Genomic DNA, 26,568 nt, shown 5'->3' on the forward strand with positions numbered 1-26,568 from the left:
TGCCTTCATAAGAATAAGTGAATCATGTGGAAAAAGAAGTTTTGTGACAGATGGCGCATCCTGACAGACCTTGACTCCCTTTAACTTCCACTTGTCCTCAGCATCAACCAGTAAGTTTGTGAGCCCCTCACTACATAGCAAGAAAAGGTAGGGCGAGAGCCCCCTCCGACTTAATCCTCTAGTGTCAATAATAGTATTAGTTTAATGGGAAATGAAAGAAACTTTCTGTCAACTGAAGTAACAGAAAGCATCCAGTTTTGACCCCAATCAACATGAAAACCATCCAAGTTTCAGTAAGATGCTTCCAAAATCCCGCCAGAGGGAAACAGCACAGTCACTCTCTCACGTAAAAAGAAAACATGATAGGAATTAATACTATCTCGGCCAAACAATTTCCAAGCCCAGGCCCAGAGGCCCGAGCAGCCCACATCGTCTCTCCCATCTAGTCCAGGCTCCCAATCCGCTCGGCCGCTGCCCACGCGCCGCCCAGTCTACCGCTCGCCACCGGCGCCGCTGCTCCCCCTCTCCCTCTCCGACTCTCCCCAATCCAGCAGTCGCCGCTCCCCTCCCAGATCCGCCGTAGCTCCTTCCCATCGCCACGAGGTGGCCTCGCGCCGGTGAGTCTCCCCTGCACCGAGCCGCCGACACGGACCAGACGGCCGCCTCGACGCACCGCTCCTCAGACCGCAAAACCCATGAGCTGCTCCCCATTCCCGACGCCAGTCGTCGTCGAACACCGCTGGCCACATCAGGTACATCGATCATCCCTTCATTAGCGCCTCTCCTAGTGCTGCCCCAAGACCTCCATATCATCACAACAAAAATGAGACTACCATTCAGTTTTAATTCAATCTAACCGATAGCCTTGTGACGTCGTAGCCACTTCTCACTTCCCGTCTTTTTCTCCCCATAGCACATGGACTTTACCTTTTCTTCTTCCACGCACTCTTCCTCTCTCCCAAGAGCAGCGCATGCACTACCACGGACCACACTCTCTCTCCCTCAAGCTGCTACCTCCTCTGCAAGCTGCAACTGAGCTCTGCAAGCTAACGTCGTTTTCTCCTCTCTCCTCCGACGTGGACCTGCAGGGCAGCTGTCCAGCGTGGGGCGTTGGCCATGCCCTAAACGCCGCACTGAAAAATTAATGCTTTTTGCGCGTGCTACCGCTCCGGGCGCTCCAATGAAGACGAAAAACCGCGCGCGCGGCATATCCAATTTAGCGCGCCGGCTGAAACACCATCGCGCGCCGCTTATTTGCTGCACCCGCTCCCGTGCGCTGAACTCTCGAGCGCTCGCTCGCAACTCCACCTACCCCATCCAGCCGTGACGTCACCGCCGCCCGCGCCACCCCATTTCTTCTGACGACCGTTCCGGCGCTTCCCCGGCCTAACCCGCGCTGCCGCGGCTTCCCATGTCTCCCTCAAGTCACCACCGCCCGTCGCGCATGGCAGTCCTCCGACGAACAGCGCCCGGCCGCCCACTGCCGCTCGGCACCCGCAAGGTGTTCGACAAAACGCCCGCAAGGTATGTATTGCTTCAACTTCACCTTTTTTACATAAATTTGGTGCGCGTTGTTTGTAGTTTTTATAGCCCAGTTTAAATTAAACATTGTAGATGAGTTCATCGTATGATTCTTCCCAAGAAGAATTTGATATCACTATAACAAACCTGTTAATTCATGACGGATTTTTGTTGACGATTTTGAAAATCGTCATGAACGGCCTAGTATAGCCCCGCAAGCCCGCAAAAAGCCCACCTAAAGCCCTACAATTTTACCAGTATAAAACCTAACCCTAACACACCTCCCCGTCCCAATCTCTTTCTCCATCCGCCGCCGCCACACCTTGCCTCCCCTCGTCCCCGTCCTCCGCCGCCACACCTTGCCTCCCCTCGTCCCCGTCCTCCGCCGCCACACCTCGCCTCTCCTCGTCCCCGTCCTCCACCACCACGCCTCCCCTCGTCCCCTTCCTCCGCCACCACATCCCTGCCTCCAACCGAAGACGGCGGCCCGAGATCCATGGCGACGGCGGTTGCAGCGGCCCCATGGAAGCGGCGGCCAACCCAGGTCGCTTGCGGCGCTCCGGCCATGGATCTGACTAGGGGCCTCCCTCCTTCGTCTCCCAAGCCGCGCAACTGCCTCGAGCAACTGTCAGACGAGGAGAGGACGACAACCGTGACCTGCAGGAGGCCTGAGCTCGACCACGTCGACGACGAGTACGCCTCGCACAAGGTCCCTCCGTACTTCCCCCTCGTCTCCTCTCCTTCATTCCTTCCTTCTTTCTCTCATCCCCAATCAATTTTTTTGTTTCGATTCAGATCAACAGAAGCTCTCTGCCTCTCCGGTTCCATGGACGGACGACTGGGACCCCACGCTCGAGCCCGACGAGCTGGACGAGTTTGACAGTGAGGTCGCCCGCCCCCGCCCACCATGATTCCCCACAGAACAAGGTCGACGCGCTCGCTCTATTTTTCTTTTCATTCCAAGTGATTACTCTCAAATTTTCTTGGATTGAACCTAATGCAGAAAACGTGGCCACTTTCTTTCCTGATACTCGCATGTTACAGCCAACGACAGAGTAGCGCTGCTGGCTATTTCCTTCTTCTTTTCTCACCATGCGAGCACTAGCAGTGTAGAATTCGTGAGATCTGCTAGTTAGTTAAGCAACTACTTGTTTATTTTAGTAAGTAAACGCCCATGATATGCTCCTGTTGATTCCTTGCTACTCTGTGCATGTAGCAAGGATGTAATTGCCAGTGGGGTAGGTGATGATGCTATCTGCCTTTTCGCTGAGAAGAGTACTATTGTATCTTATCCTTTCTCTGAACATTCAAATCTCATGACTCGATTTATCTCTATGGGATCTACTTAGCTGACCATTTTGTCCAATCTACATTTGTGGCAGATAGTGTGGTGTGATGTTCTAGCATGGATTGCGTACTTTAGTAGATAAGACTGTCATTTATTTTAGCATCAAGGATGATGCAGTTCGTACTTGTTTTGTTCAGACTTTCCTGGATTCCATAGTTCTGTACTTTTCTTGCCTCATGAAAGTAGCCATCATATGTTCTTTTGTGATATTGATTGGTCAATGCCTGAATACAGAGTTGTATTTATCGATATACCAGATTCGCATTTCGAGGATAAATTGTGATACATAAAACATATTTTTACTTTACTAGAATTTCAAACTTAGAAGAACACTTGCCGATGACAATAGTATTTTTGATGCCCAACGCCCTTGCAGCTATTCATAAATCAGAAGCTCTGCATGCTCCTTCCTTCTTTTAAGTTTTAATTAAATATTTACGATAGAACATATCTTGCTGTTTATTGTCAAGGGCTAATGTTGTTGTCCGGAAGGAACTCCAGGAACCAGCTTCGAATAGCTCTTGTATTCATCTGGAATGATATTTCAGGCACCGGTCTTGTGTAAGTTTCTTGATATCTATTACAGATCCAAAATATGTAAAGTTTATCTATTGCTTGTCCATGTGGTTCCACTTCAGACTATTCAGAAGCATTTTATGAGCAGAGTGCTATTTAGTGTTTAGTATTCGAAACTTCAATTGTTGCATTGGTTTTTCCTCATGTACTTTTGATCTTTTATTGCCAACTTAAATAAAAGAAAGTGTAGCAGTTTATGCTTGTAATTTTTTTGCCAGGAAGTTATTACTAGATCTACTATCCCAATGATTTTTTCTTTCCTGAATCTACAATAAAGGACTACATCTGGACAAGTTGTAAAAAGAAAACTTTTTCCGCACTTTACTCTCTTTTACATATAAGAAACTGGTCTAGGTTTAGATATCTGTAGTGCCTGAAGCTTAGTCATCTTAAAATAGTTCACCCATAGTTTGTATCTACACTTGTGCCTATCATCCATATTTGCCAAGCTGATAATTCTTTTCACTTATCCAGATTTGTCCACATGCTTGTTAACTTGTTTTTTATGCCTTTGTTTAGTGCAGGTTCCAAGAAATTAGAGGCTGCTTTTTCAAAACGAATACACAGAGAAATACATAGAGAAATCAGAGGCTACTTTTTGAGATCGGTTTCAAGAAAGTCAAAGTTATGTAGTAATTTTGTTTAGAGGCTCCTTTTTTAGATCAGTTCCAAGAAATGCAAACTGATGTAGTAATAATGGTTGTAAATACTTGTTGAGCTATCTATGTAAATATGTATTTTTGGTATCTGAACATTGTCGTGATTGTAACAAGTTTGGGTTGTTATGTGAAAATTAATTTTGATTTATGGCCTTGTTGAATGTTAGGCATGAAATTTATAGATAACAAAAATATCTAATCCTTATGGGTTAAGAAGAAAAACACAGAAACAATTGTCCAGTAGTGTCCACGTAGGCTGCCACGTCATTCCAACTGGTCAAGAAAAAAATCCAACATGGCGTACGTCCATGACGGCTTGTTCTGTCACAGAAGATTGGGCCTGGGCGGGCTTGGCGCATTCCATGACGGCCAAGAACTGTCATGGAAGCTGCCATATCGAATTATGACACGATATACATGACGGATTGCAAATCCGTCATGGAAGGGAACCCATGAAAGTTTTACATTGATCAGTGACGGACTAGAACTGTCATGTATTAACAGAATTCTTGTAGTGTATGGAAGAGGAGGTGGATCTTGCAATGATACTAGCTATGCACATCAATAAAAAATCGAAACACGATGGTTCAGTTATGCAACTTCCGAATATCGTAGGAACACCTTGTGTGTTATCAAACGTCACAACATAACTAGGTGATTATAAAGATGCTCTACAGGTGTCTCCGAAGGTGTTTGTTGGGTTGGCATAGATCGATATTAGGATTTGTCACTCCGAGTATTAAAGAGGTATCTCTGGGCCCTCTCGATAATACACATCATGATAAGCCTTGCAAGCAATGTGACTAATGAGTTAGTTGCGGGATGATATATTACGGAACGAGTAAAGAGACTTACCGGTAACGAGATTGAACTAGGTATGAAGATACCGACGATTGAATCTGGGGCAAGTAATATACCGATGACAAACAGAATGACGTATACTGTCATTGCGGTTTGACTGATAAAAATCTCCGTATAATATGTAGGAACCAATATGAGCATCCAGGTTCTGCTGTTGGCACTACAAGAATTCTGTTAATACATGACGGTCTAGATCCGTCACAGACATGTGCAAAACCATCATGGAAGGGTACCCGTGACGGATCTAAAATCCATCATGTATATCGCGTCATAATTTGATAACTGCACACTCCATGACGGATCATCCAAAACCGTCATGACCCATGACGGTCCTTGGCCGTCATGAATGGCACTTAACTAGCAAGCTCATAACGGCGTAAACTTGTGTGCCACATCAGAATCTGACATGGATCTGACGTGGCAGCCCATGAGGTAAGCGGCCCAATAAGAATTTTGGCTCAGCTAAATTTCAGATCCATTTAAGAGAAACACTCATGTAGTATTCAGCCCAATTGGAATTTTGGCCCGTTAAAGTTTAGGTCTTTCCGAGGCTAACTAACACAAATCTCAGCGCTTGGCCCATCTCATTTCTCTTCTCCTTCCACTCAAATTCTGAGCCAGTACACATTTTCCAAAAGATGTATGCTCATGTCATTATATAAAAAGAAAAAATTACACAAATAAACTGCACAAAACACTACACAAAAAACTTAGAACTACACATATTTCCGGAGAGTACATCTGTCAAGGACCAGCAAAACACAAGAACTAAAAATAAAAACAACCTACACTAATTCTGAAAAGGGCATGGTCACTCCGCAGATTTCTGGACGCAGATCCGGCCACCCCCGCCGAAGTCATTGGAGAGAGAACCTTATCCGTCAATACCTCGTTCAATCCATGCTTGACATTTCCTGCGCGTCAACAAACCTTAAGACAGCCTAAAAAAATCCAAAGTAGAGAGGAGGAGAGATCTGTTGGGGCGAGCGGCTCATAGCCTATTGTGGTCGACGGAGAATCCGGCGGCGAGGACTGCGTAGGCGATGGATGCGGGCCCCGTCACGACGAAGGATGGCAGCGTCTCAGCACGGCGCATCCACGACGGCTGTCCCCGGTGGCTGATCTGCGAAGGGGTCGCTCGCTCCCTGCAGCGACATGGCGAGGACCTGCATTGATGAGACTGACGTCGTGTGCACTAGATCAGGCTTTAGGGGCTGGATCGGCTGGTGGGAATAAAAAGGGGCAGAGGAGGCAGTGAGGGAAGGGGATGGTGTTGGTTACCGTAGCGTGCATGGAGGGAGGACGCCAGTGGCCGCGTCGTGATTCGCCCACGGTTGCCGTTGACTCACGGATCTCGGCGGGATCTGGCTAGAGGAGAGGACACTACGGCGGCGCAGTGCGTGGGCAGGCGGCACGCGGTTGAGGAGTATCTGGGTATGGCAGGGAGGCGTCGGAATAGGGGGATTTGTGCACGACGGGGAAGATCTAGGAGGGAAGGAGGTGGGTATGGCGGGCTGGCGGCAGGAAGGAGGTGGGGATGGTGCGGTCGCTGCTCGAAGGACGGCGTGGGGACGCTCGTCAGGTGCGAAGATTGCGGCTGGGTGGGCTGAAGAAGTGACGGGAAAGAGGGGAGGTTTGCTACCCATTGGATCTCTGAGGAGCTGACGGTTTAGACCTGCGATCCGAGGGTGGGTTTGTTCAACCAATCACAACGTGAGTTTTCGCTCACACTGGATCGCCACATCAGCAGGGGCGGCTCGCTTTCTTTTTTTTGAGAGATAGATAAGGTTCGCTTCCTTTTGAAAACAAGCAGCAGCAGTCCGTCACACGATCATGACGGTTTTATAGTGAATAAGTTAGACTATATGTTGGTTCCCATATAGATGAAATTACAAAATTATATTCATTTTTTCTTTGAGTAAAAATGAATTAAATTTTGGAGTCACATATTATATATGTATAGTTGTTGTGTAGGAGTGCAAACTAGTTGTTGTGTAAGAGTGCAAAGCTTTATTTATACCACGATTTTCTTGACCAACTGGTATTTGAACTATTCAAGTAGGTCAGAGGTGCACGGTCCGATCCATGGCGCACATTTTTTAACTAGTATAGTCGTCACACGCTAGTCTCTTAACCCAAGAGATCTTGGGATCATGTCTTGATTGCATTTTTATCATTAAAATTTAAAACACACGATCTCCAGAAAAAAAAAGAATACCATATGGGCTTCGTTTCGTTTCTAGGCACATTCACATTTTGCTAATTGGTGACGATTTCCGTGACGGACGAGAGAAAACTGTCATCGACTGTGACAAATTTTCATAACGTCACCAGAAATCTGTCATGGATTAACAGGTTTCTTGTAGTGTGGTTATTGACCGGAGATGTATCTCGGTCATGTCTACATAGTTCTCGAACCCGTAGGGTCCGCAAGCTTAACGTTCGATGACGATTTGTATTATGAGTTATGTGTTTTCGTTACCGAAGATTGTTCGGAGTCACGGATGAGATCACGGACATGACGAGGAGTCTCAAAATGGTCGAGAGGTAAATATTGATATATTGGACGACAGTATTCGGACAGCGGAAGTGTTTCGAAATGTATCGGGTACATATCGGAGTACCGGGGGGGGGGGGGGGTTACCGGAACCCCCCGGAGGAAGATATGGGCCATATGGGCCACAGGAGGGAGGCAAGGCAGCCCACCAGGGGGTGGCGCCCCCCATGGGGAGTCCGAATTAGACTAGGGAGGGGGTGCGGCCCCCCTTTCCATCTCCTTCTCCCTGTCCTTCCCCCTTTCCCCCTCTGATAGAAGGAAAGGAGGGCCGAATTGGACCAGGAGCCCAAGTGGGTCTTCCCTCACTTGGCGCGCCCCTAGGCCGGCCTCCTCCCCTCTCCTTCCTTTATATACGGGGACGGGGGCACCTCTAAGGCACATCAATTGTTCTTAGCCGTGTGCGGTGCCCCACTCCACCGTTTACTCCTCCGGTCATATTGTCGTAGTGCTTAGGCGAAGCCCTGCGCAGATCACTTCACCATCACTGTCACCACGCCGCCGTGCTGACGAAACTCTCCCTTGACACTTTGCTGATTCAAGAGTTCGAGGGACGTCATCGAGCTGAACGTGTGTTGAACTCGGAGGTGCCATACGTTCGGTACTTGATCGGTTGAATTGAGAAGACATTCGACTATATCAACCGCGTTCAACTAACGCTTCCACTTTCAGTCTACGAGAGTACGTGGACACACTCTCCCCCTCTCGTTGCTATGCATCTCCTAGATAGATCTTGCGTGATCGTAGGATTTTTTTAAATTGCATGCCACGTTCCCCAACAAAATATTTGTGAAGCCGTTGAAAAAAAGGAAGATAAGAAAAATCTTGATTTCCACAATGCTCAGGCGGCGGCTAGAAAAAATGTGGAGAGAGCTTTTGGGATTTTGCAAGCCCAATTTACTATTGTGAGAGGACCGGCTAGATTTTGGGATCAAAAGATGCTTTGGTACATCATGCACGCTTGTGTGATCATGCACAACATGATCATCGAGAATGAGCGTGGTCAAGATGTAGACTACTCTCACTATATGAGCTCTTGGGACATCCCGTGCGAGTGCGGCGGAGGGCTGAAAGGGTGGCCCGTTTTGTTGCCTCCTATCATGTCATTCGACGTCCAGCAGCACCTGATGATCTTCAGAAGGATCTCACTAAGGAGTGGTGGGCTTGGAATGGCCGACAAAGAGCATCATGATTTGTGCATTCGATGTTGTATTGTTGAACTATTTGTTGTATTGAAATATAAATTATTTGTTTGAGTTGTAATAACGAAATTGGATTATTTATTTTTGATTTATTTTGTTTGTTGATCTTCTTGCTTGTGTTTGAAGAGTATATATTGTTTGTGCGAGAGGCAATGTTGAGGATATCGCTTATCGGGAACTTATTGGTCGACCCAAGATAAGGGGTAAATCGTTCAGTTTATCGGCATATCGGCTGATTTATCGCCATATCGGCTAATTTATCGGCTGATTTATCTTATCGGTCAGACAACGGTAAGCGATAAATCGGCCAATTTATCAGAATATCGGAAGATATATTGAACAGTGGCGAGAGCACGCGCTGCTGGAGCTACGCGCGAGCTACATTTTATCGCGGTTGCTGGAGCCAGCGCTCCCCGCCGCGCCAAACCAGATGATCGGCGTGCTGCAAACTGAATTTTAGCGCGTCGCGCGTTGGGTGGCTGTGGAGATGCTCTCAGAGATGGAGATGAGACTTCAATACCAACATAAGGTCTTTCAAAGCAAATAAACTAGCAGTTCCAACCTCATATCTGTATAACCTGTAATTGATTGAGGAGTTGATACAATGTGAATGTCAACTATCTAAATATTTTTGAAATTAAGTTGGCAGGAAAATTATCCATTACATCTTAGCTGTCAAATGTCATTTATTGATTTTGGATGAACCACGTTCTGGAAAAGTCAGTTTGTTTCCGACTGTTCATTTAGAGGAGCCATATGGGTCAATACAACGAATGTATTTACATAATAGTAAAAAGAAATTCGAATTGAGAACAATTTATGAATTTTTTGAACATTCTTACGAAACCCACAAACTTTTTTTTGATAGCATGAACATTTTTAAAAATTTGTGTGAATTATTAAAAATTCATGAACATTTTTTTTGAAATCATGAACATCTTTTTTCGAAATTTTGACTTTTTTGAATTCGCGAACATTTATTACAAGTCATGAAAATTTTCTGAAATTAGTGAATATTTTTGTCGAAACTCATGAATAATTTTTGAATTCGCAAACATTTCTTTATTTAGAAATTTTTCAAAATCACAAATATTTTTTGAATTCACGTACATTTTTTAAATTTGAGAACATTTTTAGAGCCCAGGGACATTTTTTTAATTCATTAAGTTTTTGAAATTCTGTTTTTGTTTGAAATCTTGAACAATTTTTAATGAATAAAAAAAGAATAAAATAATGAAAGTAATAAAACAAGGGCGCCCGCCCCGCACATGGGGACGAGACTTGCCTGTTCCCCCGGCGTGCATCCATCCGTGCGCCCGCATACCTGGCATGATTTGATTGGAACAAAATAAGGCCCGACCTCACCCCTTAAAATCAGGAAAGAAGATGATTAAATTAGAAAAAAAAGGAGAAAAAGACCGTCGTAGGATGAAGTGGGAGCATGGATGGGAGCATGTGGAGGGAGCAGGCAAACCGGATCCCGCACATGGGCCCGCGCAGAAGGATGCACGGGTTGGAGTCGGGCGTGTGTTTGCTCGTTCAGGGGCGCATAGCACGGGGAATAGGACTCGCCAGCCGATACCCACGATCCCACCGAAACCCAATCGCATCGCAACTTGGTAAGTCGCCCACCAGAAAAAAGGCGGCGGCGAGGCGATCACCCACGGCAGCAACACAACAGGGCAGGGGCAACAAGAGAAGTTGGCGCCAGAGCGGCATGTGGCCACGGCGCCACGGCCGCCTACATAGTCTAGGGCTAGCATTTCTCTCCAGGTTGCTCCTTGCCTCCTCTTTTCATTGCAGTTCTGAATAGCAGCTTTGTCCGTATGACTGTTTTGCCATTTCAGAATTGCCACAAAGATCCATTAGTAATCAGTAAAGATAGAAATTGATTCAGTGTAATTGGAGAACTGATGAACTAACTTGTACTTTTGCGTTGTACAACTGTTGAAACGTGAATATGAATGGAGACATTGCATCTCTTTTCTGGAAATATCAAAGAATATTGCATCTTCAGTTCCACTTGAAGATATATGATCGTCGCCGCCGCCTCCACTTGAAACTTCAGTTCCACTCAAGGATTCACAAGTAATAAAAGCGTTAATTACTGGTATGTTCCTATTTTGCAAATTTCAGATATGACCGCCGTGTATAGCAAATTATATATATACCCAATACCTATACACTTGCGTGTTATATTTACGAAAAAGGGTCCCCCCTTTGTATTACAAAGCAACCACCGATACATCCAACGATAGGTGCTGGGGCCGCAGCACAAACAAACCCAAAGAAAAACAAAAAAGAAAGGAAGAGAAACAAATGCCAACAACGGCAGATCGACGAAACGAAGATGATCGGCGACCGCTGCACCCTCCGAGAAGTACCACCACGTTCCCAGCACCCGAAGCACCGCGTACCAAGCAACACCTTCAAGAAGGAGTCGACGACGATGCCGCTGCTATCCGGACTAGTCCTAGGGTTTCCCCCGGTACGGGGGGGGGGGAGGGGTGTACCCGACACCCTTCAGGAAGGTCCGTCGGCACCCACAGGCGTCGCCGCGTCGGGGCCGGACGAGCCGCCAGAGATTTCTCCCAACCCAGACCCCCACCACCACCCCAGACGAATCATAGTGCACCGCCCATCGCGCCGCCCACCAACATGTGCCACCACGGTCACCGAATCAACTTCGTCGTCTCCTTGAGGTCACCGACACGAGACCTGGAGGATGGGAGAAGGGAGGGTGGCCTTGGGGGCATCCGCAACATCATCGACGTGAGGGAACAACCATCACCGCCACCGCGGAGCCGACCAGACGCGTGAACAAGGGGCCTGTCAGGCACCGAGGCCCGGCCGAACCCAAAAGGGTCCGGACAGCCCCTGCCGTCACGCTGCAGCTCGCCGGCCGACGAAGCCGCCACCGCCCGCACACCACCGCCACTTCACTACCAACCAGGGAGCAGCGCCGCCACGCACCGAGTCGTCGGCCCGCCCTAGCCCAGATGGAGCCCGAAAGGGCCCAGATCTGGGCCGTGCGGGCGTCGCCGGCCACCAGCACCGCCACGCCGCCCCGCGGCCAACGCCGCGCCGCCGCACCGAGAACCACGGAGCTCGCCGGACTCCCGCCGCCGAACCCCACCGCAGCGGCCGAGCAGCACCGCCGCCATCGGGAGGCCCCCACACCCCCCAAGAGCGAGCGGGGAAGGGACGGCCCGCCGCCGCCAGCGCCGCGCGGGCAGGGCCCGTCGACTCTGGCAGGCGGCGACGGGGAGGAGGCCGAAGGAGAGGGGGAAGGGGGCCGCCCGTCGCCCGCGGGGGGAAGGGGGGGGAGGGGGCGAGCGGGCGGATGGGAGCGCGGGGGAGGGGGAGGGGGAGGGGGAGAGGGAGGCGGGGAGAGTGCTGCTGGCGGGTGGCGGCGGCAGGAGGGAGCGGCCGGCGGCAGCGGGGGTAACCCTAGTCGCAGGAGCCGCTACCTCTCTCCTTTAGATCTCCCCTTCCTCAAAGGGAGATTATCCTTGCGTGTTAAATTTGTGATATATATATAAAAAATTATCTCTAGTTGCCTCACGCTATCTTACAGTCCAAGGCCAGCCGCTGGCATGAACATGGAGAACGTGAAGCTATCCATATGTGATGCCAGTCCCTGCAACATCTCTCAGCCAGAACAAGGAAAATGACTGCATAACTCGTGCTGCTCAAATTCGATGTATTCGCAGCAAACCTGTGCAACCAATAGAATGTCGTAAGGTCCTGCTTGGATTGAGTGTAATGTTTACGTGCTTTCCGGTATATAGCTTAAGGTTGGGCTAAACAATAGGGATCACACAAAAAATATCTCTGTTAGAATAAATCCGAGGCGCTTCGTCGATCTACTGAGGATCAAGCAATCATACGATCACGACACCGAGATTTGTTAACGAGGTTCACCGAAATGGCTACATCTCCGGGGCCTGACTACGGGCGCTCCTCCCCGTGACACCGTCACAATACCACACTCCGGCCGCCCGGGCGCCGGCTCCCCCGCGTGCCTGTGCTATTATGTTGGCATAGGTTACATCGTGTGTCTACCCCCGCTATATAAAAGAGGCCTAGGATACAAGTGTCCTACTAGGACACGACTTCATATCCTATCTAAACACAATACAACTACAAGTTCAACTATAACCTATCTTGTACACAATATTCGACACAACTCTAACAACCCCTAACCCAAGCAGTGCCGCTGCGCTCTAGAGTCAGTGACGCTGGCCTGAACTCGTGAGCCGCTGGAGCCTGCCATGCATCAGGAGCAAACAACAAAGCTCTGATGCCAACTGTAATTGCAGTGGCGCTGAAGAACACAACACGAATTTTACACTGGGAGACACACCAATTGTACACTGGGAGGCCTTAATCAATTCTTAACTGAAAGCGAAGGAATTGGCTTGGGGCCTTGGCCGTTACATGCCACAGGCCACGGCCAGCATCGTTCACAGGCAAAGGTGCGTTTATTTTTCCCTAAACAAGCACTAGCTAGCTAGCTAACCGAGAGAAAAACGAGATTAACTAACAATCCAAGTACACACACGAGATCGATTTGAAAGGTTGTCTAAAATCATGTCCTGAGTCACGTTAATTATCATCAGAAGAAAACATTAACCTGCGGTGATAACTCGAAGGTCGCCTGGCCATGTTCAAGCAGTGGCTCCATGTTCCTAACAGAGCCAAGACATCCGCTTAGCTTCGCTTAATTTGTTCGCCTAGCTCACTGGTATTAGGTAATCTGCAGAGTTACACCAAGAGAGCTGTGAAGGAAGAAATGGAATGTAAAGCAGAACAATAAAAAAACCAGTACCGAGGAAGTAATGAACTGAAGGTGACATACTCGTATGTTGGTCGGACGTGGCCGAGACGTTTCTTGCTTTCCTTTTTTTCACACCACCCCTTCAAACTTGGACACTCTAAAATATACAGATCCTTGAGGTTGGTGAGTTTACTGATGCTTTGCGGGAGAACTTCAATCTCGCGGCATCTGTTGACGGAAAGCTTCTCAAGAGAGGTGAGATCTCCTAATACTTCATCAAGTTTACGTAAATCCTGGCAGGCACTTAAGTGCAGAGACTTGAGAGAGGTCAGTTTCTGTATGATCCCCCAAAGATGTTTGACATCTTCACAGGACACGATACTCAGTTCCTGGAGAGAGGCGAGGTGACCCATGTATTCTGGTAGTGAACTAGTGTCGTCAGAATCAACCCCTAGCAGTAGCAGTGCATGGAGGGAACACTTCTCAATAGTTAACTTGTGGAGGACACAGCGGTGGTGAAACAGACTCCACTGGTATATAGGCATAGAGCAGCTTTTGGCCACCAGTTGAGAAGGGCCCTCCTCTTCATATTCATATCCTTCATGCTTTTTCCCTTGATCATATTCTGATATTACCCGTTTCGAAAATTTACATTCTGATATTACCAGCTTCTGAAATCTCGTGGAGAGAGTTTCAAACCTCAAGCGGGGACATTTGTGTACGACCAGTTCATCAATAGCTGAGGAAGCAAGCTTTTTACCAGCACTGCTATGTGTGGTGTTGAATTCTTCCAGTAGAGGCATATCTTCTATTGTAAACTTTATTGGTTTGTTCCCAATCAGGTAACCGGCGTTAATTCGCTTGATGCTGGCCATCCTCCGCACAACCAAGTGCTGCAGGTTAGGTAACATGTCAAATGGTGGCAGGATGTCGCAACTCGGGAAGCCTTCCATGGTAACCTTTACAAGATTAAGAAGTTTAGCCTTGGACAACCAATGAGTGTGGAATATTTTGCCCCTATAACCATGTAGCTCAAGGCACTGCAGATTTTGTGGTGGCATGAATGCTTCTAACAAATCATTGTCCTTGACCGAATTGTCAGGTTTATTCTTCTCCACTGAGCTGTCAGATTTTTTCATCTCCACAGAGACCTTGGGTTCAATCTCCTTGACGGACCTGTCAGGTTTATTCTCCTCCACAGAGACCTCAGGTTGAATTTCATTGACGGAGACGGACTTGTGAGGTTGATTCTCCTCAATGGAGACCTCAGGTTGAATCTCCTCAACGGACCCGTCAGTCATAGAGACCATAGGTTCAATCTCCTCGGCTGACCCGCGAGGTTTGTTCTCCTCCACAGAGACCTCATGTTGAATCTCCTCGGCTGACCCGCGACCGCAAGGTTTGTTTCTCTCCACAGAGATCTCAGGTTCCGTCTCCTCAACTGACTTGTCAGGTCTATTATTCTCCACCGATACCTCAGATTCATTCTTCTCCACGGGCCTGTCAAGTTTATTCTCCTGCACAGAATCCTCAGGTTCATTACTCTGTACGGACCTGTCAGGTTTATTATCATCCACTGACTGGACAGGTTCAGAGTCCACAGTCCAACAAAGCTTCAAATTCTGAAGTTTTGATTTCTCTACCAATTTTATTCTCTCAGCTTCCTCCAAACACTTCATTTTCTCAAGACATCTTATCTCCAACACTTTTGATGTTACATCCTGTAGCTGTACATAGTTGTTAATATTATCATCAACACCAACTTCAAACTCGTAAATTTCCAGACCGTCACAGTCCCTCAAAATTACTGACTTCAGAGAGTCCATTTTAGTCATCCATGTTTCTAATTTTTTCAGTCTAATGCAGCCTGAGAGGTCCAGTGTATCCAAGCTATGCAAGCCACTCAGACTTTCAGCTAGATCACAAAGAAAAATGTTATGAGATAAATCCAGATGCTCTAGACTGTGCAAGCTGCTGATACATCCAATATATTGTTCAAGAAAAGATCCAATCTGTTGAAGATTTTCCTTTTCTGACAGGCGGTAAGAGAGAGGGTTCAGAAACATGGATATGTTTAAATACCGGAGTCCACTGAGATTGCCCAAAACCCCTTTTAGCTCTTCAAGATAGCCGTGGTCAGCACCATAGCAGCAAGGGTGTGACAAGTTCAAATGCTGGAGACTGGTAAGGCCACCAAGAGCTATCTTGATCCCTTCGAAACAACACCAAAATGATAAATCTAGATGAACCAATTTTGATAGATTTTTAAATGATCCCGGCAGCTTTGAGAGTTTACAGCAGCGTGACAGATCAATATGCAACAAATTTGTTAGCCCTCCAAAGGATTCGGGTAGAGCTACCAGTCCAGAGCAACCTGACAAGCCAACATGCTCCAATTTTGGTAGCTTCCCAAATGATTCTGGCAGCATTTTTAATCCATAGCAGCGGGACAGATCAATATGCAATAAATTTCTTAGATCCCCAAAAGATTTGGGAAGAGTTACTAGTCCAGAGCAACCTGATAAGTTGATGTTCTTCAAACTTGCTAGCTTCCCAAATGATGGTGGCAGTTTTCCTAGACTAGAGCAGTTAGATAGGTTGATATGCACCAACTTTATTAGCTTTCCAAATGACCCTGGCAGAGTTACTAGGACAGAACAACCTGACAAGTTGAGATGCATCAAATTTGCCAGCTTCCCAATTTTTTTGTTCAGATTTTTCAGTGCACGGCAACCTGATAAGTTGACACGCACCAGATTTATTAGCGTCCCAAATAACCCAGGCAGATTTTCTAGCCCATAACAGCCTGATAAGTTGATATACCGCAGATCTTTTAGCTCCCCAAATGATTCAGGCAGAGTTTCAAGTCCAGAACAGCCTGATAAGTTGATATGCAGCAGCCTTTTTAATTCCCCAAATTTTGCTGGCAGACCTACTAGTCCAGAGCAGCCTGATAAATTAAGATACCCTAATTGCTCAACTGAACAGATCGAATCTGGTAGCCTCTGTATGGCCGTCCTCTCTAAATTCAAGACACGCAGGCAGCTGGGAACTGAAAATGAATCATCACTTAGGTCCATTTCACTACAGAGGAAACAATGTATCACGCTTATTTTCCGGGCAGGTAATAATGACTTGGATGGCCAGGCGTCACATTGGACTATCACTACATAGCGGCAGTGTTCAGTCACACTAGAGTCCTCTGGATCGTACACTTCCTCCAGATCGGCTTCTATAAGATTTCGTCCGAATTGAAGGATACTGTCGTGCATCTTGAATAATATTTCCGTCGTGTCATCCTTTCCACTGGCCTGCAACAAAGGAATGACACATAAATGCATTAGTAATGGATCTTCTGTTGTAATCATTCTTATCTTTGCGTAATAAACATCTCTTTCAAAGATACTGTTTGGATACTGCTGGTCTCGTTGATGCAATTAAACTGAGGCTCCACTAGCTACAGATAGGAAAAAGTCCTGTACTCCAGCTGTGTGCAGTCCTCCATACACAGTTGATAAATTACCGAACAGATTTCTTATATTATAACTCTATCATTCCTAAAAATGCTAGTCAGAGTATGATGCAAAATGTGTTGTCTGCAGAGCCACATAAACGTGTCCTAATGTGAGTTGCCTCGCGATGTAATTAGGAAAGCGTAATTGCTTTCAGTAGAGATGTATATCACTTTCATCAAACCAAAAGAATAGGAAATGAAATTTCTTAGATGAATTTGGTCACTCACCGGTGGCAAGTTGGCAGTTTGCAGGAATGACATGTCCAAAAGCCTCGTAATATACTCCTCGGCAAGTTTTATAGCCGAAATAGTACCGTCAGATGGCTCAATAAGACCGAGAGCTATCCATTGATGAATCAGATCTTCTTTGACTAATCTTTGATGAGCTGCCACGTATGAGAGGGTGCAGTAAGCTGCACATAATCTCAAATTTGGTGGCATGCTTCTGTAGCTCAATTCCAAGGATAGATCAACAGCGTTATCTGACCAGAGACTTTTATCCAGTAGTGTCGGCCATGCTTCATAATGTTTGAACTTTAGCAAGCGGCCAAATAATTGAGCCGCTAATGGCAAACCCCCACAGCGCTCTGCAATCGCTGGTGCTATCTGCTCCAATTCCTTCTTGGTGGATGGATCCTTGGAACCACCCGCCAGTTGCTTGATTATTGTGCAGCACATGTCCTTACTCAAAAGATCTAGAGTGTGTACATGAATCACAGAATCTGTCCATGTTTGTGTTGTTGTTGCCACTACAATCACCTGACTGCCCTTGCCATCTACAGAAAACATCTGCTTCAAGGGCTCCCACTCATAGGAAGCCATAAATAAGTCATCTAGAACGACGAGTACCTTCATGCCATTGAGTAGCTTATGAAGGCGGTCCCTTATAGAGTCCATGTCGTCCTCTGAAGCATGGCTCAACTCTTCTTTCCCAGATAATTGAGAAATTATCGACTTGCCTATTTCATGCAATTCCAGTGAGTTATTGACCCATGCCCGAGAATAGCATCTGAATCGGACATCGTTGAAAACCATTTCTGCTACTGTTGTCTTGCCTACGCCTTCCTCACCAGCGATGAGAAGAATGATGGGCTCTTCACTCGGGCAGCGTGCAGATAGCTGAGCAATTATCTTCTCTCTATCTTCATCTCTTCCTACAATAGCACCTACAGTAATTGGATTTGATGCACGATTTTTAACTTGGAAATCATTCCACTCCTTGAGTACCCCCTTCAGTATTTCTTTAATCTGCTTCATCTTCTCAGGGAGCTCGACACTCTTCGTCGTCGTCTGTCAAGAAATCAATCCTCACGATTCAAGATCCGTCGGAACCCTATTAATTGGCCACCAAAATTACGGAGCAGATACAGCTAGCATACCTTTCCTGTAGCCGGTGTCCCTGCGGCGGATTGCATCTTGAACTCGTCCACGAGGTCCGAGACCCCGTTGGCGGCGGTCCTGACCTTCTTCACCCACTCTTTCCCGGACTTGGACTTGAAACCGTCCCATAACCTCTCCTTGTCGACCATCGCCGCATGCATGGCCTCAAGCGTGTCCAGCATTTCCCGCAGGTCGCCTGTCGACTCGGTGGCCTCATCATCACCGATGGCGGATCTCAGCTTCGTGCACGTCCTTTCCACGATGGCTTGGTCCGCCATGGCCTCTTGCTTCAAAGGACAGCTAGCTCTGTGCGCGGGTTGAGTGGTAGGTGGGGGAGAGGATGGCCTCCTACGGGCATCTAGTACCATAATGGGGAAATTTGACCCTCAAATGTCCGCACATGCGTACAGTCAGTGTCGGGTGTGTCAGTTTCAAGCCCCATTTTGTTCATAAATACTCCCTCCGTAAACTAATATAAAAGTCTTTAGATCACTAAAATAGTGTTCTAAACGCTCTTATATTAGTTTACGGAGGGAGTACATCGGATCTCTCACTTTGTTCGTAAGTTTGTCCGGTCACATGCATGCAATTGATGGAGATGAAGAGAGAGAAAAAAATGGTCCGTGGTGAGCCACATCCTATATTGCTGACACACCCGGACATCTTCATATCCTCCCCATGTATGGACTGAGCATGGAGTTTGCGGACAACTTAGGCAAATGAGGACAGAGTGAGGGGTCTGGTTTGATGAATTTTTCCTTTCTCTCTTTTGTCCAATTATTTGAGGAGGATATCTCAGGTTGTAGATGTTCTAAGGGTATCTCCAATAGGGCGTACATCCAAACGGACACACCAAACAATAGCGGACATGTCTGGATGTGTCTACGGACATGGCTACAGGAGCCGTCATCCAACCGTGCGCATCAACTTTCGCCCGTGTTTCTTTATGTCCACACTGCTCAAATAATTATAGATAAATAGCATAATTTTTGAAGTAGTGAAAATATTCAAATGTAGCACCAGTTCAAATTCAGATATTACATTGAAATAAAATAGTTTAAACTTCAATTCAACTTATGGGCACACATTGTTGGAAGTAAACCCGACGTCCAGTCCGACTACATGTGTGTGTACGTGTTCAACTAGTGCACCAATTAGTATCCTTGTAGGATTATTAGTATTCTTGGCTGATTCGGTCTAAGGAACTACGGCAGCCTAGTTGATATTTATACCCATGTAGTCCCCCTGTAAACAGTACCTTGGATTTGTGAAGTAATACAAATCAAACCAGGAGCGATACGCTCCTGTGGCAATCAGCCGAATCGTCTACGCGTACGTTACTACTAGTAGCGCTGTAACGATCAAAGCAAAGATCGTTCAGCAGGTTGTGTACGTGCGAGTCTTATCTCGGTGCTGCTAATTGATTTCTCGAAGGTCTGGCCGCTTGGGTCAGGAACCAAGTTCAACCAGCTTCGCTTCGCTTCATCGTCGTTCGTCGTCGGTCGTATCGCCGTCGTCGGAAGTATTCGGTGTCGGGACTGGGTCAACAATTGGTATCAAAGTAAAGTTGATCTTCTAGTAACGGAGGATCATGGCGGACGACGAGAAGAACAAGCAGCTGGCGGAGTACTCCGGTGAGGCTAAAGTAATTGCTGCTCCGGCGAGTTCATCGTATCCACGGTTTGATCGCGAGAACTTCGGGGTCTGGAAGACCCTCATGGAGTGTGGTCTCCGCGCCAACGAGCTATGGGACGCGGTGGATCCCGGAGGCGACGCGTTCAAGAAGGAGGGAGCCGAGCACCGAAAGGATCGGCAGGCGGCGTCGGCGATTTACTCGGTGATGCCGATGGATGTCCTCCAGCACCTAATCGCCAAAGCAACGGCAAAGGAGGTGTGGGATATGCTGAAGCTCATGTTTGAGGGACACACCCGCGTCAAGCAAGCTAATCTCCAAACTCTCCTAAGGAACTACGAGACTTTGGTCATGGGGGACGATGAGTCTGTGGATGCGTTCGCTTCACGGGTAGTAACTCTTGTCAATCGGATTCGTGCGCTTGGAGAAAACCTCACGGAGACCTCGGTTGTCCGGCGGTTCTTGCGCGCGGCCCCTCCCCGGTACCTGCAAATTGTCACGGCGATCGAGCAGTGCGTCGATCTCGCGACTCTCTCCATTGATGATCTCGTCGGACGCTACAAGGCTCACGACGAGCGTATGCGGTACAGTCTTGGGGACGGGAGGAACGACGAGATTGTGATGCTCACAAGGGCGCAGTGGGTCGCTTTGTCAAAGGAAAAGCAAGGCGGATCCACGAGCAGCAGCAAAAAGAAGGGGAAGCAGCCTTCGGCGAGAAAGAACTTCACCGACTCGGACGACGACTCAGACGATGAGGCTGCATCACCACCGAGGAGAAAGTTTGACATCAGGAAAGTGAGGTGTTATAACTGTGGCCTCCTCGGTCACTTCAAGGCTGACTGCGAGGAAACACCGAAGGAGAAGGCGCTCATGGCCCAACAAGGAGATGATGGTGACATGATGTTAATGAGTGAACTCGTGGACGAGGAGGATCCAGACTCTCAAGCGTTGACTAAAGAAATTGTCAAGCTTGCGGAAGGAAAAGTTTGCCATCATGATCATGTTTCGGAAACTCGTATCGAAGCTACAGATGCGGGGGGTGATTCCAAAACTTACGACAATGCTATGGAAGTAAGTGCTAACTTTGTTGGAGCGGATGCAACGAAAGCTGCGTGTGCTCGTCCACGGAAAAGTAGCCTTTGCATGGCGCGTCCGAGAGTGGCCAGCTGCGGCCGAAAGAACAGTTCAGCAATTCCGAAGATAGACGAAGGTGTGGCGTCAGAAGTCCATGACGTACAACGTCTCAGCATGGTCAAAACAGAGACGGGCCAAGGCACGCAGCGAGTTGCAGTCGGATCAGACAGCGTGATGTTAGACAGTCCAGACGCAGCAAGTTACGATGGATACGACATGGCGAGTCAAAACGTTGTGTGCATCGCAACGAGCGGCAAGCCAGCCAGCTCGCGCGAGCAGGTGGCCGAGACGAGGTGCGATGGTGTGGCCGGTGCAGCGTAGATGGCTAGCACTCCATCTAGCAGGCCGGCTACAATAAGCGTTCCACAAGGAAGCCTAATATCACGTGGAGGCCTAGGCCCTGTTTGGTTCATAAGTCTTAGATTTTTTTTAATCTCAACTTATAAGTCCTAAGTCTCTAAAAAATTCCTATCTGTTTGGTTCCTGGGACTTATAAGTCTTTATGAAACCATATTACAACTATAAGTCCCTATAAGTCCCTCCTTAAGAGTCTTATTTCATAAGTCTCAAATGCCTACTTTAAGTCCCTATAAGTCCCTCCTGTTTGGTTTAGATGAGACTTATAAGGACTTATTTAAGTCCCTAGACCAATAGTCCCTGGAAACAAACACCCTCCTAGTGCTTGGGCTAGAACGTGAGCATATTCCAGAAAAAGGAGATGGGCTAGAAGTGGGAGCTCTGGACGGAGGTACTACTACCCATAAAGGTTTTTCTAGCATGCCAGAAGAGATGCAAGGGATACTCACGGAAGGCAAGCTAGAAATTAGCAGCAACTGTGCAGGGCTTACGAGGAGCAGTTTCGAAGAGCCCAAATCACCAGCAACAGGAACTTTGGCAAGTCCAGACGACAGTGTGTCTTCTTCGGTAGCACGAGAACGATGCATGTTGGACATATCTTCAGAGGAAGCGCTTCGAATAAATTCGATGAAGCTGAGGAGTAAAGGGCAACAATGTTTGCACATCAAGGAAGCGGAAAATTTTGAAGGCGCAAAGACAGAAGAGTGTTGGCATCATGCTATGGATAAAGACTTGAGGTCGATTCGAGACAACAAAGTATGGGAGCTTCTGGATCTTCCCAACGGACATGATGCCATAGAGCTCAAGTGGGAATTTAAGGTCAAGAAAGACGTTGAAGGGTGCATGAAGCACAAAGCGAGGTTTGTGGCCAAAGAGTATGTGCAAGAGAAAAGTATGGACTTCGAAGAAGTGTTTGTTCCCATTGCAAAGATGGAGTCGGTGAGATTACTCATCGCTCTCGCGGCTCAGAAATCATGGAAAGTACATCACATGGATGTAAAATCCGCGATTTTGAATGGCGAGATAGAAGGAGATGTGTATGTTAATCAACCACCGGGTTTCATCAAAGAGGGAGAGGAGCACAAGGTACTGAAGTTACACAAAATCTTGTATGGGCTATGGCAAGGACCTCGAGAGTGGAACGTCAAACTTGATCGGACATAGGTTTCTCTTGGATTTGAGAAAACCCCACTAGAGCATGCAATGTACAAGAGAGGTAAAGGAAGGGATCGTCTACTGGTTGGCATCTACGTCGACGACCTATTGATTACTGGAGCACATGAAGAGGTGATTGCAAAGTTCAAACTACAGATGAAAGAGTTTTTCAAGATAGATGATCTCGGTCTTTTGAGCTACGACCCCGGGATAGAGGTACATCAAAAGACGGAGGGGATCACACTATGCCAGGAGGCATACACAAGGAAGGTACTTGAAAGCCGTGGCATGAAAGATTGCAATCTAGTTGCTGCTCCAATGAAACCTCGTCTTGAGCTGAGCAAGAAGAGTAAAGTACCCGGAGTTGATGCAATAGAGTGTATTGCAGCGGCCACTGCGGCGTGTCAAGATGTGTGGCTAGGGAGGCTACACGGTGATCTCATGGATCGAGATATGGAACAAGTGGTGCTTAATGTTGATAGCAAGTCTGAAAGTTTTCTACGTGAGGATCCAATGTGGCATGATAGAAGCATGCACATTGATACGATGTATCACTACAAGAAGGACTGCGTGGAAGAAGATAAGATAAAGGTCAATTACATTCGCACCGACGATCAGCTGGCGGATATGCTAACCAAGTCCTTGGACCGAGAGAAGTTCTTGAAGATGCAAGAAAGGATTGTCGTCGGAGCTATAACTTGACGACGTCGTGTTTAAGGAGTGATTGTTGGAAGTAAACCCAACGTCCAGGCCGACTACATGTGTGTGTACGTGTTCAACTAGTGCACCAATTAGTATCCTTGTAGGATTAGTATTCTTGGCTGATTCGGTCTAGGAACTACGGCAGCCTAGCTGATATTTATACCCATGTAGACCCCCTGTAAACAGTACCTTGGATTTGTGAAGTAATACAAATCAAACCAGGAGCGATACGCTCCTGTGGCAATCAGCCGAATCGTCTACGCGTACGTTACTACTAGTAGCGCTGTAACGATCAAAGCAAAGATCGTTCAGCAGGTTGTGTACGTGCGAGTCTTATCTCGGTGTTGCTAATTGATTTCTCGAAGGTCTGTCCGCTTGGGGCAGGAACCAAGTTCAACCAGCTTCGCTTCGCTTCATCGTCGTTCGTCGTTGGTCATATCACCGTCGTCAGAAGTATTCGACGTCGGGACTGGGCCAACACACATGTTCTACATGTCCCCTTTAATCGCCCATGGATACAGAGTCATACCATTTTGAAGTTGCTCCTGAGTTCCTCCATGTCGAATTTGCTAATGTATTTGTAAAAACTCCTCAAATGTGGTCGGATTCAGAGGCGGAAATTTGATAGGATCACCCATATTCTCAAATTCCACACCTTCGGCATCATCTTCACCATCATTCTTCACAATTGTGTTTGCAAGATCACACACCATGTCATCAACACTCATAGGGTCTCCAGATACCATATTTTCGCACGTCTTCAAACAGCTGCAAAACGGGCTAGAAACACTCCAAATGTAGTATTCACATCCTTTCTAGATCCTTGTCATTGGGGGCAAATGAGCTCTTTTTTGAGTTGTTGGCTCAGAGATGGTTTTGCGAAGGTTGCCCAAGGACGGTAGATACAATAAAAAAGATAGTATAGTCATGATCATTGAAGACATAGTTGGATGAGCTTGTCCCGCAGTCAACCTAGCGAATAATGTAGACCACTGAAACACGATGATGTCATTGTGAGACCAGGGCATGCCAAAGAAAGAGTGCCAAATCCAGACGTGTTGTGATGCAAGAATTTCAAGAATGATGGTGGCTTCTTCACATGGCATTGATATTGCCCTTGTTCAATTCACGGGCAGTTCTTCCGTTTCCAGTGCTTGCCATAAAGGGATCTGAGTAATCCTGGCCATCTTCTTGCTTTCAACAGTGCCAGAAGCCTTGCGGTGTCTTCAGCGATTGGTTCTCTCAAGTACCGCGGTCCAAACACCGCGACCACCGCAATAGCAAACCTGACCATGGCATCTTCGTATGTGCTGTCAACATTCGAAGGTACTCGTCCTATGAACCTGTGGCTACGCTATAAAAAAGCATCCTCACTATAGTCATGCACTATTGGCCACCACAGAATCCATTTCTTCCAAGAACATCCTTCAAGATGAAGTAGTCATCATAGAACTGGGAACCATTGTTGAGGCAATCGAACACATTTTTTCACATCCAAAACTAGCGGCAAAAATGAGCCACGGATAGGGCATCAGTGAAAAAGTAGTAGTTCATCAGCATGAAATGGCCTGTGCCCTCCTCTGATTCAACACTCATGCCCCTTGATTGATCCATTGAAATTTAGAATATGTTCCTCCGCACATTTTGTGTCTGCCAGGACATGCTGCATCATCGTCGCTTCGTCCTCATATTTGTCCTCATCCGACGAGGACGAATCAAAGAACTCGTTGTAGAGGTACTCCATGTCCGAATCCATCATGTTTGCTTCAAAATAAGAAAAAACTTGTCAACAATTTGGCTACGTCCTTTAGACAAACATTTGTCGAGCATGGCTTCCGCCATGACAGGCATCAGCAGGGGCGGAGTGTACCTATGTGACGAACAAACGAGGGGTGATCGCGACATAGGAAAAGTCGGCCTGGCACCCGGGTGGAGTATCGGCAAGGCCTGGGCGGCCGGTCAGGGTGATACACGAGCTGCGTCGACCTAGGAGGACCGTAGATACAGAGCGAAGGAAGGGACAAAGTAAGAAATCCGCGACTCTGAATGGGTTTTTAGAGGTTTTTGAGTGCCTACATGGTGATGGTTCGGACGCCCGCAAACTTCCCCTCGGTTTACTGTAATTTGACAAGCGGACGTGTCTTTGGATGTTTGCCGCTCCATGTTGGATCTCAAAACGGGCTCGAGCAGGGAGGTCGAAAAGTTTGGTGTTGATATGATGTACAACGTTGGGGCTGCCCTAATTAAAGCTACTTTGCTTTCTTTTTATTGCGATTGGATGTAGAATGGTGGGGCTGCCATAATAAATTTTACCTTGTTAATTAGCTACTTTAGGCTATGCAGAATATAAATACGAGCCTAACTATTGCTACGTTGAGATTTACATGATGGAAACATACGCTAGAGACAATAATAAATGTTATTATTTATTTCCAAGTTCGTAATTAATGTGTATGTTCTTTGCTAGAATAGCAAGAGAGAAGTCCATGTTATAACCCTGAACTACCACACAAGTCTAAGATACAACTCCGAACTTCAAAACTGTTCACTTTACAACCTCAAACTTTCAACACGGACAAAAATCAACCTGGCCCGGTTTTGACTCAGTTTTAACCATTGACTGCCTAGCAGTAACCTAGTCAGCCTGCCACATCAGCGATCTACTTAACCCTAGCTCCTTTCTCTCTCCTCACTCATCTCGCCTGACCCAGCCTCCGCCACCACCTCCTCCTCGCTCGATCCTGCGGCACGGTCGCACCACCCGGCCAACCGACAGCGAGCAGCGCCGCTGCCTCCAGTCGCTCCCATAGCCTCCTCCCCTTTCCCTGTGCCACCACCTCCTCTGGTCGACAACTACAACAGACATGGTCACGCAGCTGCCACCCATTGATATAGCCCCATCAGGCAGCACAAGCAGTCGTGCCGCCCGCACCCCGGTGCTGGCGCTTCGTCCAGCCACCGCCACCAGCCCTTCTCCTCCTTCCCGTTCCTCCATGCCAGCCCTGCACCTCGCCGAGCCCACAACCACCAATGTCTAAGGATAAGGTCATCACTGATATGCGCGGCCAATGACGACCTCCAGATAAAACGAGGTATCCATGGGACGCCTAATCGACCTCTTCATCTGGACGCTCGGGATGCCCCACACCGACGTCCTCCTGCTCCTCCAAGTCCGATCAGAGCCGCCACCTC

The 26,568-nt window shown here is 47.4% G+C and overlaps 2 protein-coding genes across 3 annotated transcripts; one reads left to right on the forward strand and one right to left on the reverse strand.

The window, feature by feature from the left end:
* Positions 1–1,888: 1,888 nt before the first annotated feature.
* LOC123186693 (uncharacterized) lies at positions 1,889–4,198 on the forward strand. 2 transcript variants are annotated; one of them, XR_006493692.1, is made up of 4 exons: positions 1,889–2,230; positions 2,317–2,448; positions 3,371–3,430; positions 3,965–4,198. XR_006493692.1 is itself a non-coding variant. In XM_044598410.1 (3 exons), the coding sequence occupies exons 1-3, from the start codon at positions 2,018–2,020 to the stop codon at positions 3,407–3,409; spliced, it is 384 nt and encodes a 127-aa protein (XP_044454345.1). In that variant the 5' UTR covers positions 1,889–2,017; the 3' UTR covers positions 3,410–3,956. The 2 variants fall into 2 exon arrangements, 1 of the variants encoding a protein (XP_044454345.1); XM_044598410.1 differs by lacking the exon at positions 3,965–4,198 and having other exon boundaries at positions 3,371–3,956.
* Positions 4,199–13,084: 8,886 nt separating this feature from the next.
* On the reverse strand, positions 13,085–18,400 carry LOC123191165 (putative disease resistance protein RGA1). The gene is made up of 3 exons (XM_044603952.1): positions 17,244–18,400; positions 13,583–16,812; positions 13,085–13,480 (listed from the first exon to the last, which is right to left on the reverse strand). Exons 1-3 carry the CDS (start codon positions 18,270–18,272, stop codon positions 13,435–13,437), a joined length of 4,305 nt encoding a protein of 1,434 aa, XP_044459887.1. The 5' UTR covers positions 18,273–18,400; the 3' UTR covers positions 13,085–13,434.
* Between the last annotated feature and the right edge of the window lie 8,168 nt (positions 18,401–26,568).

This window comes from Triticum aestivum, chromosome 2A (assembly GCF_018294505.1).
Source record: "Triticum aestivum cultivar Chinese Spring chromosome 2A, IWGSC CS RefSeq v2.1, whole genome shotgun sequence".
NCBI lineage: Eukaryota > Viridiplantae > Streptophyta > Magnoliopsida > Poales > Poaceae > Triticum > Triticum aestivum.

Coding starts and splice junctions, on each gene's coding strand:
- LOC123186693 (XM_044598410.1), top strand. CDS start 2,018: ATGGCGACGGCGGTTGCAGCGGCCCCATGGAAGCGGCGGCCAACCCAG. Junction 2,231..2,316: donor ACGAGTACGCCTCGCACAAG/GTCCCTCCGTAC, acceptor GTTTCGATTCAG/ATCAACAGAAGCTCTCTGCC. Junction 2,449..3,370: donor ATGATTCCCCACAGAACAAG/GTCGACGCGCTC, acceptor AAGGAACTCCAG/GAACCAGCTTCGAATAGCTC.
- LOC123191165 (XM_044603952.1), bottom strand. CDS start 18,272: ATGAAGCAGATTAAAGAAATACTGAAGGGGGTACTCAAGGAGTGGAAT. Junction 16,813..17,243: donor AAACTGCCAACTTGCCACCG/GTGAGTGACCAA, acceptor CCTTTGTTGCAG/GCCAGTGGAAAGGATGACAC. Junction 13,481..13,582: donor CACGTCCGACCAACATACGA/GTATGTCACCTT, acceptor GTAACTCTGCAG/ATTACCTAATACCAGTGAGC.